We start from the raw sequence: 16,997 nt of genomic DNA, 5'->3' as shown, positions 1-16,997 counted from the left end.
TGATCAGATATGTAAGGCAGCGACTTGGTCTTCTCTGCACACTTTTGCCAAATTCTACAAATTTGATACTTATGCTTCTTCGCAGGCTATTTTTGGGAGAAAGGTTTTGCAAGCCGTGGTGCCTTCCATTTAGGTAACCTGATTTGCTCCCTCCCTTCATCCGTGTCCTAAAGCTTTGGTATTGGTTCCCACAAGTAATGGATGACGCCGTGGACCGGACACACCAATGTTGGAGAAAACAGAATTTATGCTTACCTGATAAATTACTTTCTCCAACGGTGTGTCCGGTCCACGGCCCGCCCTGGTTTTTTAATCAGGTTTGAATAATTTTTTCTCTATACACTACAGTCACCACGGCACCCTATAGTTTCTCCTTTTTTTCTCCTAACCGTCGGTCGAATGACTGGGGGGCGGAGCCTGAGGAGGGGCTATATGGACAGCTTTTGCTGTGCTCTTTGCCATTTCCTGTTGGGGAAGAGAATATTCCCACAAGTAATGGATGACGCCGTGGACCGGACACACCGTTGGAGAAAGTAATTTATCAGGTAAGCATAAATTCTATTTTTTATTTATGCTATACAGGGATACTAAATTGTTAATTTGTCTGTTTCCTGCACATGGAGACTTCACAGGAGATAATTTACACATGGCTGTTAATAGTCATTTCTTCAACCAACATGCCCTCCAGCCCTTGATCCCATTCGGGAAGCGTCTTTGGCTTCAGTACAGCCAAAAGGCTAGGACGTTCTATGCCGTCCTAAGGGCTTTAAAGCCCAGTGCGGTTAGGATGGCATAAAACATCCTAAGGTCGTTAAAGGGACAGTCAACACCAGAATTTTTGTTTAAAAGGTAGATAATCCCTTAATTACCTATTCCCCAGTTTTGCATAACGAACACAGTTATAATAATGCACATTTTACCTCTGTAATTACCTTGTATCTATGCCTCTGCGAACTGCCCCCTTATTTCATTTCTTTTGACAGACTTGCATTTTAGCCAATCAGTGCTCACTCCTAGGAGCTTCATGTGTGTGAGCTCAATGTTATCTATATGAAACACTTGAACTAACGTACTCTAGTGGGGAAAAAGCTGTCAAAATGCTTTTCAGATTAGAGAGGTCTAAGAAATTAGCATATGAACCTCCTAGGTTTAGCTTTCAACTAAGCATACCAAGCGAACAAAGCAAAATTGATGATAAAAGTAAATTGGAAAGTTGTTAAAAATTTCATGCTTTATTTAAATCATGAAAAAAAAAAAAAAAATAATAATAAAAAAAAAAATAAATATATATATATATATATATATATATATATATATATATATATATATTTTTTTTTTAACTGGACTGTCCGTTTAAGGGGTTAAAAGGGCAGTGTAGTCAAAATAATTAAACTTTCATGTTTTAGATAGAGAATGCACTTTTAAACAACTTTACAATTTACTTTTACAACGAAATTTGCTTTGTTCTCTTGGTATTCTTTGTTAAAAGTTAAACCTAAGTAGGTTCATATACTAATTTCTAAGTTATTGAAGGCCGCCTATAACCTGACAGTTTTCCACAGCTAGACAGTGCTAGTTTGTGTGTGTCATAGTTAACATTGTGCTCACTCCCGTGGCGTTATTTATGAGTCAGCACTAATTGGTTAAAATGCAAGTTGGTCAAAAGAACTGAAAAAAGGGGGCAGTCTGCAGAGGCTTAGATACAAAGTAATCACAGAGGTAAAATGTATTTATAATATAACTGTGTTGGTTATGCAAAACTGGGGAATGGGTAACAAAGGGATTATCTATCTTTTTAAACAATAAATATTATGGAGTAGACTGTCTCTTTTTAAAATAAGCCATTTTTATTAGGATAATTGCCACTGTTTGGGATGTTGCAAATGGAGAGTAGGTTTGAGTTAGTTTTTAAAAATAAAAAAAATTAAAAAAAAATTCTGTTTTGTTTTGGTGCTGCCCAGGTCCTTTCATATATGGACACTGAACAAACTGTTCAATTTGCCTTTGTAGATTTGGGGGCTTGAAAATCTGATCTTTTCATATTGGTTATTACAGTGTGCACACTATATTTATTAGTTTGTGTGTTTAGTTTTATGTTTTTTTTTTTTTTTTTCATTTTTTATAATGGCTAATTGCCTATCATTGATTTTCTTCAGTCTCTGGCATTGATTTTGACATATCATCATATTTAAGTTGAGATGTTTCATGTTTTTTATTTTACAGTCACCAGAAGATGCTTCCCTGCTATTAACACACAAAAGGGTGTTATCATGGTTGGAAATGAAACTACATTCAGTGATGGAGAGGGTAACAAACGTCGTAATGTGACCGATCTCCTGGAAGGAGCCAAGTGAGTAGGGTTTTTGTTTTCCCCCTCCCTTCATTTGCTGTTTGATCAAATGCTTTCATAAATTTCATATTTAATAGCAGTAACTTAAAGGGACATTTAAACCTAAAATAAAATTTTAATACGTTTTGACGAATCTCAGCATGTTGCAACAATGCACTCTTTGCATACTAAAAGTATTGCCTTACCTGGTTTCATTTTCCCCTCCAAAGACGTATTACAAAAAAGACTGCCTCTTCCTTGCCCCCATTGAAACTTCAGGCAGTTGGTACAGCCAATCGAATGTGCGCTTTTGATACTTTAAAGTGAAAATCAATTGCTAGAATTGACCATTGAAACAAACAAAGGGGACTTTCATTCATGAAGTATAAAATACTTCATGCAGAAAGCCCCTTTAATTGTTTCAAGCGTTCGCCGTTCTGAGCTGCTAAGACAGCCCACAGCAGATCGCTGTTTTGCTAACTGAGAGGTGACGTTTTCAACTCTTAGCAAATAGTGTGCGGGAAATCGGGGGTCAAGCCGGATTTCCTGCATGGCTATCGGCTAAAGAGGTGAAAACGTCACCTCTCAAGCAAAATAGTGATTTGAACTGCTAAGGCAGCCCATGACAGAAAGGCAAACGCTTGAAACAAATAAAGGAGCTTTCTGAATGAATTATTTTATACATCATGAATGAAAGTTCCCTTTATTTGTTCCAATGCAAAATCCTAGCTTTTCACAAATGCTAGGATTGACTTTCACTTTAAGATGCATCTGATAGGATGTACTGCCCAACTTAAGTTTCTTGTAATAATAATTTCAGGGAAGGCAGCTGACAACCTTCCCAATAAAGGGGCTATGGGGGAGAGCAGTATTGCAAATGCTTTAAAATTCTCTTGTGTTTAAAGGGACCTAAAACCCAACTTTTTTTTTTTTTTTCATGATTCAGAGTATACAATAAAAAAAAAAAAAAGTTCAATTAACCTTCATATTCAAAATTATTTTGTTCTCATGGTTTTCTTTGTTGAAGAGAATACCTAGATAGTGTTCATTTTTTTGAGAACTACATGGTAGCAGGGTTTACACAGTTTATAACATTGTTAAAAAGAACATTTATGCTTACCTGATAAATTTATTTCTTTTTTGACACAATGAGTCCACGGATCATCTTAATTACTGATGGGATATTCACCTCCTGATCAGCAGGAGGAGGCAAAGAGCACCACAGCAGAGCTGTTAAATAGCTCCTTCGTTCCCTCCCAGGAAGAGAAAGCAAAAGCCAAGGTGCAGAGGTGTCTGAAGTTTACAATAACCCTCAACCTGTCTTACAAGAACAGGGCGGGCTGTGGACTCATCGTGTCAAAAAAGAAATAAATTGATCAGGTAAGCATAAATTTTTCTTTTATTTTTAAGACACAATGAGTCCACGGATCATCTTAATTACTGATGGGATTCAATACCCAAGCTAGAGTACACAGATGATACGGGAGGGACAAGACAGGGAACCTAAATGGAAGGCACCACTGCTTGAAGAACCTTTCTCCCAAAAGCAGCCTCAGCCAAGGCAAAAATGTCATATTTGTAGAACTTTGAAAAAGTGTGAAGAGAGGACCAGGTCGCAGCCTTGCAAATCTGTTCCATAGAAGCTTCATTATTGAACGCCTATGAGGAAGCAACAGCCCTCGTGGAATGAGCCGTAACTCTCTCGGAAGGCTGCTGTCCAGCAGTCTCATATGCATAACGTATGATACTCTTCAGCCAAAAAGAAAGAGAAGTAGCCGTAGCTTTCTGACCCTTACGTTTTCCTGAGAAAATCACAAACAAAGAAGAAGACTGACGAAAGTCCTTAGTCGGCTGTAAGTAAAATTTTAAAGCACGGACCACGTCCAAATTGTGCAGAAGTCTTTCCTACTTAGAAGAAGAATTAGGACACAAGGAAGGAACCACAATCTCCTGATTAATGTTCTGATCAGAAACAACTTTAGGAAGAAATCCTAATTTAGTATGTAAAACTACCTTATCTGAATGGAAAATAAGATGAGACTCATACTGCAGTACCGAAAGCTCTGACACTCTCCGAGCAGAAGAAATAGCAACAAGAAATAAAACTTTCTTAAAAAAATAACTTAATATCTAAGGAATGCATATGCTCAAACGGAGCCCCTTGAAGAACTTTGAGAACTAAATTAGGACTCCATGGAGGAGTAACTGGTTTGAACACAGGCCTGATCCTGACCAAGGCCTGACAAAAAGATTGTACATCTGGGACATCCGCCAGACGTTTTTGTAGCAAAATAGATAAGGCCGAGATTTAACCCTTTAGGGAGCTCGTCGATAAACCCTTCTCCAAACCCTCTTGGAGAAAAAACTAAATTCTAGGAATCCTAACTCTACTCCATGAGTAGCCCTTGGATTAGCACCAATAGAGATATTTACACCAAATCTTATGGTAAATCTTTCTAGTTAAAGGCTTACGAGCCTGAAATATGGTCTCTATGACCGAATCAGAAAATCCCCGCTTGGATAAAATTAAGCGTTCAATCTCCAAGCAGTCAGCTTCAGAGAAACTAGATTTGGGTGAAGATAGGGCCCCTGAATCAGAAGGTCCTTCTTCAACGGGAGTCTCCAAGGAGGCAGAGATGCCATCTCCACCAGATACGCATACCAAATCCTGTGAGGCCAGGCCGGAGCTATGAGGATCACCGAAATCCTCTGTTTGATTCGAGCAATTACCCGAGGAAGAAGAGCAAACGGCGGAAATAGGTATGCTAGACTGAAGGTCCAAGGGACCGCCAGAGCATCTATCAGTTCCGCTTGGGGGTCCCTGGACCTCGACCCGTATCTCGGTAGTTTGGCATTCTGACGGGATGCCATGAGATCCAATTACGGCTGACCCCACTAGAGAATCAGATTGGAGAACACTTCCGGATGGAGTTCCCACTCCCCCGGATGAAAGGTCTGCCTGCTCAGAAAATCCGCCTCCCAGTTGTCTACCCCTGGGATATGGATCGCCGATAGGCAACAAGAGTGGGGCTCCGTCTACTGGATTATTTTGGTTACCTCTGTCATCGCTAAGGAACTCCTCGTTCCTCCTTGATGATTGATGTAAGCCACTGAAGTTATGTTTTCCGACTGGAACCTGATAAACCGTAGTGAGGCTAGCTGGGGCCAGGCCAGAAGAGCATTGAAGATTGCTCTCAATTCTAGAATGTTTATAGGAAGAACAGACTCTGACTTAGTCCAAACTCCCTGAGTTTTTAGGGAGCCCCATACTGCTCCCCACCCCAGAAGGCTGGCGTCTGTTGTCACAATCACCCAAGACGGTCTGCGAAAGCAGGTTCCCTGGGAGAGATGATTCAGAGACAACCACCATTGAAGAGAGCCCCTTGTCTCCTGCTCCAGAGTTATTCGAGGAGACAAGTCTGCATAATCTCCGTTCCATTGCCTGAGCATGCTTAACTGCAGAGGTCTGAGATGGAAACAAGCAAACGGGATGATGTCCATTGCCGCAACCATCCGCCCGATTAACTCCATATACTGAGCCACTGATGGCCGTGGAGTGGACTGAAGGACTAGACAAGTATTGATAATCTTTGATTTCCTGACTTCTGTCAGAAAAATCTTCATGGACAAGGAGTCTATTATGGTTCCCAAGAAGGTGACTCTTGTGTCTGGAACTAGGGAACTCTCCCAAATTTATCTTCCACCTGTGAGCACTCAGGAAAGATAACACCATGTCGGTGTGGGATCTTGTTTGCTGAAAAGATGGTGCCTGGACTAGAATGTCGTCCAGATAAGGCGCCACCCCAATGCCCCGAGACCGAAGGACTGCCAACAGAGACCCCAGAACCTTTGTGAAAATTCTGGGAGCCGTGGCCAGTCCGAAAGGAAGAGCCACGAACTGAAAGTGTTTGTCTAGGAATGCAAACCTTAGGAACTTGTGATGATCCCTGTGAATAGGGACATGTAGGTACGCGTCCTTTAAAGGGACACTGAACCCACATTTTTTTCTATCATGATAGAGCATGCAATTTTAAGAAACTTTCTAATTTACTCCTATTATCAATTTCTTTTCATTCTCTTGGTATCTTTATTTGAAATGCAAGAATGTAAGTTTAGATGCCAGCCCATTTTTGGTGAACACACTGTGATGTTCTTGCTGATTGGTGGGTAAATTCACCTACCAATAAACAAGTGCTTTCCATGGTACTGAACCAAACAAATAGCTTAGATGCCTTCCTTTTCAAATAAAGAAAGCAAGAGAACGAAGAAAAATTGATAATAGGGGTAAATTAGAAAGTTGTTTAAAATTGCATGCTATATCTGAATCGCAAAAGAAAAAATTTGGGTTCAGTGTCCCTTTAAATCCACAGTTGTCATGAATTGACCCTCCTGGATTAAAGGAAGAATGGAACGAATAGTTTTCATCTTGAAGGAAGGAATCCTGAGAAATTTGTCTAAAGTTTAGGTCTAAAATTGGTCTGAATGTTCCCTCTTTTTTGGGAACCACAAACAGATTGGAGTAAAAACCCTGACCCTGTTCCTGGACTGGAACGGGAACAATAACTCCCAAGGTGGAGAGGTCTTTTACACAATGTAAGAACACCTCTCCTTTTGTCTGGTCTGCAGATAATCTTGAAAGCAGAAACCTGCCTCTGGGAGGAAAACTTTTGAACTCCAATTTGTATCCCTGAGACGATCTCTATCGCCCAGGGATCCTGAACGTCTCGAACCCAAGCCTGAACGAAGGAAAGTCTGCCCCCTACCAGATCCGGTCCTGGATCGGGGGCATGCCCTTCATGCTGTTTTGGATTCATTAGCCAGCTTCCTGGATTATTTACCCTTGTTCAAAGACTGGTTGGGTTTCCAGGTAGGCTTAGATTGTTCCTGCTTGTAGGAGGAAGCGGAAGAATTTCCCTTGAAATTTCGAAAAGGAACGAAAATTACTCTGTCATCCTTTTTTGTTTCTCTTATCCTGAGGGAGTAGTTGACCCTTACCTCCCGTGATATCAGAAATCATTTCTGACAGGCCAGGTCCATACAGGGTCTTCCCCTTGTAAGGAATTGCTAAAAGCTTAGACTTAGATGACACGTCCGCAGACCAAGATTTTAACCATAAGGCTCTGCGGGCTAGGACAGAGAAACCCGAGCTCTTAGCTCCCAGTTTAATAATTTGAAGTGAAGCCTCCGTAATAAAAGTATTAGCTGGATCATCACCTTAGCAAACAAAAACATTAAGCAACTTCATTCAGATATCATAGCCCTAGAAACCCAGCACAAAAACACATCCTCCAATACAATATTCAGAGCCCTTCAAGCTAAGAGAAAATTGCTGTCGAAAATCCTAAATGATTCGGCAATGAGAGCTCTTCAAAAACTAAAAGCTTGGCCAATAAATTACGAAACAGAACAAAATTATATTCAATATCCAAATTATATACACAGGAGGGAACCCAGACATCAAATCCCCAAGAAATAGCTAACATTTTTGCTACTTACTATGAAACATTATACGATGGGCTAAAAGTACAATACACTGACCAAACACAGACTTTTGTCCCGATTTCTACAACACGCTAACCTTCCCACAATTACCCCTGAGGAAAATGATATCCTCAATGCAGAGGTCACTACGCAAGAAATTCTCACAGTAATTAAAGATTTAAAATCAGGCAAAGCGGCGGGTCCCGACGGCTTGCCTAGCGAGTATTACAAATTTATTTAAAATATCCTTAGTACCTCACTTGCAGAAATTCTGCAATGATATAATGCTAGGTACTAACATTCCCACAGATTTTACAAAATCATAGTTATCCCTAAACAAGGAAAGGATCCTGCTAGGTGTCAGAGCTATAGACCCATATCCCTGATTAATCAGGATCTCAAGATTCTAACAAAAATATTGCAAACAGACTCCAGACGCTATTACCCCGCCTGATCCATCCTGATCCAGGTAGGTTTTATCAAGGGAAGGGAAGCCCCGGATAACGTCCGCAGAACCATATACTTAACAGAACATCTGAAAAGGGGACGCCTTCTTTGCTCCTCTCCCTGGATGCGGAGAAGGCGTTCGACCGTATAGACTGGAACTATATGTTTCAGACACTTTCAACAATGGGCTTTAAAGGGACATTAAACCCAAAAATGTTCTTTCATGATTCAGACAGAGAATACAATTTTAAACAACTTTCTATTTTACTTCTATTATCTAATTTGCTTAATGCTCTTGATATTCTTTCCTGAAAAGCATATCTAGATAGGCTCAGTAGCTGCTGATTGGTAGCTGCACATAGATGCCTCGTGTGATTGGCTGACCCATGTGCATTGCTATTTCTTCAACAATGGATATGTAAAGAAAGAAGCAAATTAGATAATAGAAGTAAATTAGAATGTTGTTTAAAATGTATTATCTGTCTGAATCATGAAATAAAAATTTGGGGTTTAATGTTCCTTTAAGGGACCATTCATAAATGCACTAAAGGGGATCTACTCAACTCCAAAAGCCACGATTAGTGCAGCAGGATATATATCCAGGACCATAGACATAAAAAATTGTACAAGACAGGGGTGCCCCTTGTCGCTGCTTCTATTTGCCTTGTGCATTGATGGTCCACAACTTAGAATATAAGCTCTCGCTTTTTGCGGACGATATTTTATTGACCCTGACAAACCCATTAGGTTTCTTGACTAACCTTTACCAGATTCTGCAAGACTTTGCAGAGGTTTCGGGATATAAGGTGAATGTCGACAAATGTGAAGCCTTACCATTAACACTAACCCCCCCATGCTAAAAAATTTATTGAAATCAACTTTGATATAAAATGTGTTAAGGAATCTCTCACCTACTTGGGGATCAAACTTTCAGACACCTACGATAGTTTATATAAACTAAATTATATCCCACTTTTTCATTCCATTAGGCGAGACTTGAGATCCTGGAAGAAGGGAACCTTCTCATGGTATGGTCGCTTATCATCCATAAAAATGAATGTGCTTCCCGAGGATATTATACCTCTTTAGAGCACTCCTGAACGAAATCCCTCCTTTAGAACTCCAAAAATTACAATCAGATTTAATCTCTTTTCTCCAACATAGGTGTGTCCGGTCCACGGCGTCATCCTTACTTGTGGGATATTCTCTTCCCCAACAGGAAATGGCAAAGAGCCCAGCAAAGCTGGTCACATGATCCCTCCTAGGCTCCGCCTACCCCAGTCATTCTCTTTGCCGTTGTACAGGCAACATCTCCACGGAGATGGCTTAGAGTTTTTTAGTGTTTAACTGTAGTTTTTATTATTCAATCAAGAGTTTGTTATTTTAAAATAGTGCTGGTATGTACTATTTACTCAGAAACAGAAAAGAGATGAAGATTTCTGTTTGTATGAGGAAAATGATTTTAGCAACCGTTACTAAAATCCATGGCTGTTCCACACAGGACTGTTGAGAGGAATTAACTTCAGTTGGGGGAACAGTGAGCAGTCTCTGGCTGCTTGAGGTATGACACACTCTAACAAGACGATGTAATGCTGGAAGCTGTCATTTTCCCTATGGGATCCGGTAAGCCATGTTTATTAAGATAGTAAATAAGGGCTTCACAAGGGCTTATTAAGACTGTAGACTTTTTCTGGGCTAAATCGATTCATTATTAACACATATTTAGCCTTGAGGAATCATTTAATCTGGGTATTTTGATAAGATTATATCGGCAGGCACTGTTTTAGACACCTTATTCTTTAGGGGCTTTCCCAAATCATAGGCAGAGCCTCATTTTCGCGCCGGTGTTGCGCACTTGTTTTTGAGAGGCATGACATGCAGTCGCATGTGTGAGGAGCTCTGATACATAGAAAAGACTTTCTGAAGGCGTCATTTGGTATCGTATTCCCCTTTGGGCTTGGTTGGGTCTCAGCAAAGCAGATACCAGGGACTGTAAAGGGGTTAAAGTTAAAAACGGCTCCGGTTCCGTTATTTTAAGGGTTAAAGCTTCCAAATTTGGTGTGCAATACTTTTAAGGCTTTAAGACACTGTGATGAAATTTTGGTGAATTTTGAACAATTCCTTCATATTTTTTCGCAATTGCAGTAATAAAGTGTGTTCAGTTTAAAATTTAAAGTGACAGTAACGGTTTTATTTTAAAACGTTTTTTGTACTTTGTTATCAAGTTTATGCCTGTTTAACATGTCTGAACTACCAGATAGACTGTGTTCTGAATGTGGGGGAAGCCAGAGTTCCTTCTCATTTAAATAAATGTGATTTATGTGACAATGACAATGATGCCCAAGATGATTCCTCAAGCGAGGGGAGTAAGCATGGTACTGCATCATTCCCTCCTTCGTCTACACGAGTCTTGCCCACTCAGGAGGCCCCTAGTACATCTAGCGCGCCAATACTCCTTACTATGCAACAATTAACGGCTGTAATGGATAATTCTGTCAAAAACATTTTAGCCAAAATGCACACTTATCAGCGTAAGCGCGACTGCTCTGTTTTAGATACTGAAGAGCATGACGACGCTGATAATAATGGTTCTGAAGGGCCCCTAAACCAGTCTGAGGGAGCCAGGGAGGTTTTGTCTGAGGGAGAAATTACTGATTCAGGGAACATTTCTCAACAAGCTGAACCTGATGTGATTACGTTTAAATTTAAGTTGGAACATCTCCGCGCTCTGCTTAAGGAGGTATTATCCACTCTGGATGATTGTGACAATTTGGTCATCCCAGAGAAACTATGTAAAATGGACAAGTTCCTAGAGGTCCTGGGGCTCCCAGAAGCTTTTCCTATACCCAAGCGGGTGGCGGACATTGTAAATAAAGAATGGGAAAGGCCCGGTATTCCTTTCGTCCCTCCCCCCATATTTAAAAAATTGTTTCCTATGGTCGACCCCAGAAAGGACTTATGGCAGACAGTCCCCAAGGTCGAGGGAGCGGTTTCCACTTTAAACAAACGCACCACTATACCCATAGAAGATAGTTGTGCTTTCAAAGATCCTATGGATAAAAAATTAGAAGGTTTACTTAAAAAGATGTTTGTTCAGCAGGGTTACCTTCTACAACCAATTTCATGCATTGTCCCTGTCGCTACAGCCGCGTGTTTCTGGTTCGATGAGCTGGTAAAGGCGGTCGATAGTGATTCTCCTCCTTATGAGGAGATTATGGACAGAATCAATGCTCTCAAATTGGCTAATTCTTTCACCCTAGACGCCACTTTGCAATTGGCTAGGTTAGCGGCTAAGAATTCTGGGTTTGCTATTGTGGCGCGCAGAGCGCTTTGGTTGAAATCTTGGTCAGCTGATGCGTCTTCCAAGAACAAGCTACTTAACATTCCTTTCAAGGGGAAAACGCTGTTTGGCCCTGACTTGAAAGAGATTATCTCTGATATCACTGGGGGTAAGGGCCACGCCCTTCCTCAGGATCGGCCTTTCAAGGCCAAAAATAAACCTAATTTTCGTCCCTTTCGTAGAAACGGACCAGCCCAAAGTGCTACGTCCTCTAAGCAAGCGGGTAATACTTCTCAAGCCAAGCCAGCTTGGAGACCAATGCAAGGCTGGAACAAGGGAAAGCAGGCCAAGAAACCTGCCACTGCTACCAAGACAGCATGAAATGTGGGCCCCCGATCCGGGACCGGATCTGGTGGGGGGCAGACTCTCTCTCTTCGCTCAGGCTTGGGCAAGAGATGTTCTGGATCCTTGGGCGCTAGAAATAGTCTCCCAAGGTTATCTTCTGGAATTCAAGGGGCTTCCCCCAAGGGGGAGGTTCCACAGGTCTCAGTTGTCTTCAGACCACATAAAAAGACAGGCATTCTTACATTGTGTAGAAGACCTGTTAAAAATGGGAGTGATTCATCCTGTTCCATTAGGAGAACAAGGGATGGGGTTCTACTCCAATCTGTTCATAGTTCCCAAAAAAGAGGGAACGTTCAGACCAATCTTAGATCTCAAGATCTTAAACAAGTTTCTCAAGGTTCCATCGTTCAAAATGGAAACCATTCGAACAATTCTTCCTTCCATCCAGGAAGGTCAATTCATGACCACGGTGGATTTAAAGGATGCGTATCTACATATTCCTATCCACAAGGAACATCATCGGTTCCTAAGGTTCGCATTCCTGGACAAGCATTACCAGTTCGTGGCGCTTCCTTTCGGATTAGCCACTGCTCCAAGGATTTTCACAAAGGTACTAGGGTCCCTTCTAGCTGTGCTAAGACCAAGGGGCATTGCTGTAGTACCTTACTTGGACGACATTCTGATTCAAGCGTCGTCCCTTCCTCAAGCAAAGGCTCACACGGACATCGTCCTAGCCTTTCTCAGATCTCACGGATGGAAAGTGAACGTGGAAAAGAGTTCTCTATCTCCGTCAACAAGGGTTCCCTTCTTGGGAACAATAATAGACTCCTTAGAAATGAGGATTTTTCTGACAGAGGCCAGAAAAACAAAACTTCTAGACTCTTGTCGGATACTTCATTCCGTTCCTCTTCCTTCCATAGCGCAGTGCATGGAAGTGATAGGTTTGATGGTAGCGGCAATGGACATAGTTCCTTTTGCGCGCATTCATCTAAGACCATTACAACTGTGCATGCTCAGTCAGTGGAATGGGGACTATACAGACTTGTCTCCGAGGATACAAGTAAATCAGAGGACCAGAGACTCACTCCGTTGGTGGCTGTCCCTGGACAACCTGTCACAAGGGATGACCTTCCGCAGACCAGAGTGGGTCATTGTCACGACCGACGCCAGTCTGATGGGCTGGGGCGCGGTCTGGGGATCCCTGAAAGCTCAGGGTCTTTGGTCTCGGGAAGAATCTCTTCTACCGATAAATATTCTGGAACTGAGAGCGATATTCAATGCTCTCAAGGCTTGGCCTCAGCTAGCGAGGGCCAAGTTCATACTGTTTCAATCAGACAACATGACAACTGTTGCGTACATCAACCATCAGGGGGGAACAAGGAGTTCCCTGGCGATGGAAGAAGTGACCAAAATTATTCTATGGGCGGAGTCTCACTCCTGCCACCTGTCTGCTATCCACATCCCAGGAGTGGAAAATTGGGAAGCGGATTTTCTGAGTCGTCAGACATTGCATCCGGGGGAGTGGGAACTCCATCCGGAAATCTTTGCCCAAGTCACTCAACTGTGGGGCATTCCAGACATGGATCTGATGGCCTCTCGTCAGAACTTCAAAGTTCCTTGCTACGGGTCCAGATCCAGGGATCCCAAGGCGGCTCTAGTGGATGCACTAGTAGCACCTTGGACCTTCAAACTAGCTTATGTATTCCCGCCGTTTCCTCTCATCCCCAGGCTGGTAGCCAGGATCAATCAGGAGAGGGCGTCGGTGATCTTGATAGCTCCTGCGTGGCCACGCAGGACTTGGTATGCAGATCTGGTGAATATGTCATCGGCTCCACCATGGAAGCTACCTTTGAGACGAGACCTTCTTGTTCAAGGTCCGTTCGAACATCCGAATCTGGTCTCACTCCAGCTGACTGCTTGGAGATTGAACGCTTGATCTTATCGAAGCGAGGGTTCTCAGATTCTGTTATCGATACTCTTGTTCAGGCCAGAAAGCCTGTAACTAGAAAGATTTACCACAATATTTGGAAAAAATATATCTGTTGGTGTGAATCTAAAGGATTCCCTTGGGACAAGGTTAAGATTCCTAAGATTCTATCCTTCCTTCAAGAAGGATTGGAAAAAGGATTATCTGCAAGTTCCCTGAAGGGACAGATTTCTGCCTTGTCTGTGTTACTTCACAAAAAGCTGGCAGCTGTGCCAGATGTTCAAGCCTTTGTTCAGGCTCTGGTTAGAATCAAGCCTGTTTACAAACCTTTGACTCCTCCTTGGAGTCTCAACTTAGTTCTTTCAGTTCTTCAGGGGGTTCCGTTTGAACCCTTACATTCCGTTGATATTAAGTTATTATCTTGGAAAGTTTTGTTTTTGGTTGCAATTTCTTCTGCTAGAAGAGTTTCAGAATTATCTGCTCTGCAGTGTTCTCCTCCTTATCTGGTGTTCCATGCAGATAAGGTGGTTTTACGTACTAAACCTGGTTTTCTTCCAAAAGTTGTTTCTAACAAAAACATTAACCAGGAGATTATCGTACCTTCTCTGTGCCCGAAACCAGTTTCAAAGAAGGAACGTTTGTTGCACAATTTGGATGTTGTTCGCGCTCTAAAATTCTATTTAGACGCTACAAAGGATTTTAGACAAACATCTTCCTTGTTTGTTGTTTGTTCCGGTAAAAGGAGAGGTCAAAAAGCAACTTCTACCTCTCTCTCTCTTTTTGGATTAAAAGCATCATCAGATTGGCTTACGAGACTGCCGGACGGCAGCCTCCCGAAAGAATCACAGCTCATTCCACTAGGGCTGTGGCTTCCACATGGGCCTTCAAGAACGAGGCTTCTGTTGATCAGATATGTAGGGCAGCGACTTGGTCTTCACTGCACACTTTTACCAAATTTTACAAGTTTGATACTTTTGCTTCTTCTGAGGCTATTTTTGGGAGAAAGGTTTTGCAAGCCGTGGTGCCTTCCATCTAGGTGACCTGATTTGCTCCCTCCCATCATCCGTGTCCTAAAGCTTTGGTATTGGTTCCCACAAGTAAGGATGACGCCGTGGACCGGACACACCTATGTTGGAGAAAACAGAATTTATGTTTACCTGATAAATTACTTTCTCCAACGGTGTGTCCGGTCCACGGCCCGCCCTGGTTTTTTAATCAGGTCTGATAATTTATTTTCTTTAACTACAGTCACCACGGTATCATATGGTTTCTCCTATGCAAATATTCCTCCTTAACGTCGGTCGAATGACTGGGGTAGGCGGAGCCTAGGAGGGATCATGTGACCAGCTTTGCTGGGCTCTTTGCCATTTCCTGTTGGGGAAGAGAATATCCCACAAGTAAGGATGACGCCGTGGACCGGACACACCGTTGGAGAAAGTAATTTATCAGGTAAACATAAATTCTGTTTTTTTAAGAGGGGATGGAAAAGCAAGGATAGCCTCACAAACATTGACCAGACATAGACTTTTGGGAGGGGTGGGGGTACCGAATTTACAAAATTATTATTTAGCAGCTAGAATAGCCCAAGCATCACTTCTTCATAAACCAATACAGGAGGTTATCTGGACAAAAATTGAGACTGACATTATGGGACTGGACCACACAGACGACCTCTTATGGAATTTTAGGAAAGACTCAATTCACAAAGGCCTTAGTCTGTACTCAACATTAGACACACTTTCACATTGGAAACAGTTAACCAAACACCCAGCATTACTCCCTCCAGGGACTTGGATCAAACCGATTAGACTCTTATTACCTAAGGAAACTCATAGATTAGTGGATAAGTGGGCTAACAAAGGGCTTTATAGGGTTGCAGACTTTCTCATTCAATCTCAGATAATCTCATTTAATCACTTACAGGAAAAAATACTCCCACATAAGTTGCGCTGGTTCCTATACCTTCAAATCTTCTCAGCCCTCAATAAATATGAAATTTCCCGAAGGAAACATCCATTTACAGCTCTGGAAAGGATGTGCTTGAATCCGAGCAGAGAGAAGCAACTTATTTCTAAAATAGATATAGCGATTCAGGATATACATTATACCTATAAATCGCCTATATCATTAAAATGGGAAGAGGATGGGGTCGATCAGCTTTCAAAAAATTAATGGGACCAGATGTGTTTTGACTCTTGTAAAGGCCTCATTAGTGCAGACCTTAGGGAAAACTTTATAAAAACATTTAGGTGGTACCTTACGCCCTTGAGATTGACACACTATTCTTTCAATAAGTCTACACTATGTTACAGAGGGTGCGGGGTACAGGGGTCCTATAGACTTATGTGGTGGGAATGCGAACCCATCAAAAATATATGGCAACAAGTTAATGATCTCCTTGGTAGGGTCTTATATGAACAGATAGAACTAACCATCGCTCAAGCACTCCTACATAGACAACTCCCCAATCTGAACTCCGCCATTAATACGTTCATTAAAATAATTTGCACAGCTACTAGAGTTTGCATAGCGAGACACTGGAAGGAGGGGCCTCCAACCTGGAGAGAAGTTCTAGGCAAGATACGAGATATCTACACTACTTCTGAAAGGGTTGCATGGATACAGGGGGACACGAAACAATTTAACAAAACATGGTTCTATTGGATAATGCACAATTCATCAGAGGATAGGTAGTTGACACCGCAAATAAGGGATTTAAATAGAAAATTCACATACTCTGTAAAAATGGATATGATTAAGCTAAATGACGAGTGCAGATGAGATTCTGACAGAAAATAATTCACAACACAAACATGGAATTTATTTACTTTATTTTAGGTTATATGATTTTGTTTATTTATAACTTTTATTACAGGTTTTTGTTGGATAATTAAGACATACAAAATGTTTCTATGATATTGTAAGATGAGACATCGTCTGAGACACTGTGTTTATTGTTCTCAGAGTGTACAAATTGTTATTCAACTGCTATATGGAAACAAATAAAAGACTTTCAACATAAAAGTATTAGCTAGCTTCAGAACCTTTATTCTGTCTTGGATCTCCTCCAAGGAAGTCTCAGTCCTGAGAGACTTAGACAGAGCATCTAACTAATATGCTGCCGCACTAGTAACTGTAGCAATGCACGCATCAGGCTGCAATAGCAGACCCTGGTGAACATAAAGCTT

General features: G+C 41.6%; 1 protein-coding gene across 1 annotated transcript in view; it reads left to right on the top strand.

Annotated features, from left to right (window-relative positions):
* SLC44A2 (solute carrier family 44 member 2) overlaps window positions 1-16,997 on the top strand; it is a gene marked incomplete in the record, with an annotated part of 587,432 nt that overhangs the window by 295,584 nt on the left and 274,851 nt on the right. The window contains 1 exon segment of the mRNA XM_053717929.1: window positions 2,224-2,350. Coding sequence (XP_053573904.1) covers window positions 2,224-2,350 — 127 coding nt within the window.

This window comes from Bombina bombina, chromosome 6 (assembly GCF_027579735.1).
Source record: "Bombina bombina isolate aBomBom1 chromosome 6, aBomBom1.pri, whole genome shotgun sequence".
In the NCBI taxonomy this organism is placed as follows: Eukaryota; Metazoa; Chordata; class Amphibia; order Anura; family Bombinatoridae; genus Bombina; species Bombina bombina.
This window is presented reverse-complemented; position numbering and strand designations above follow the sequence as displayed.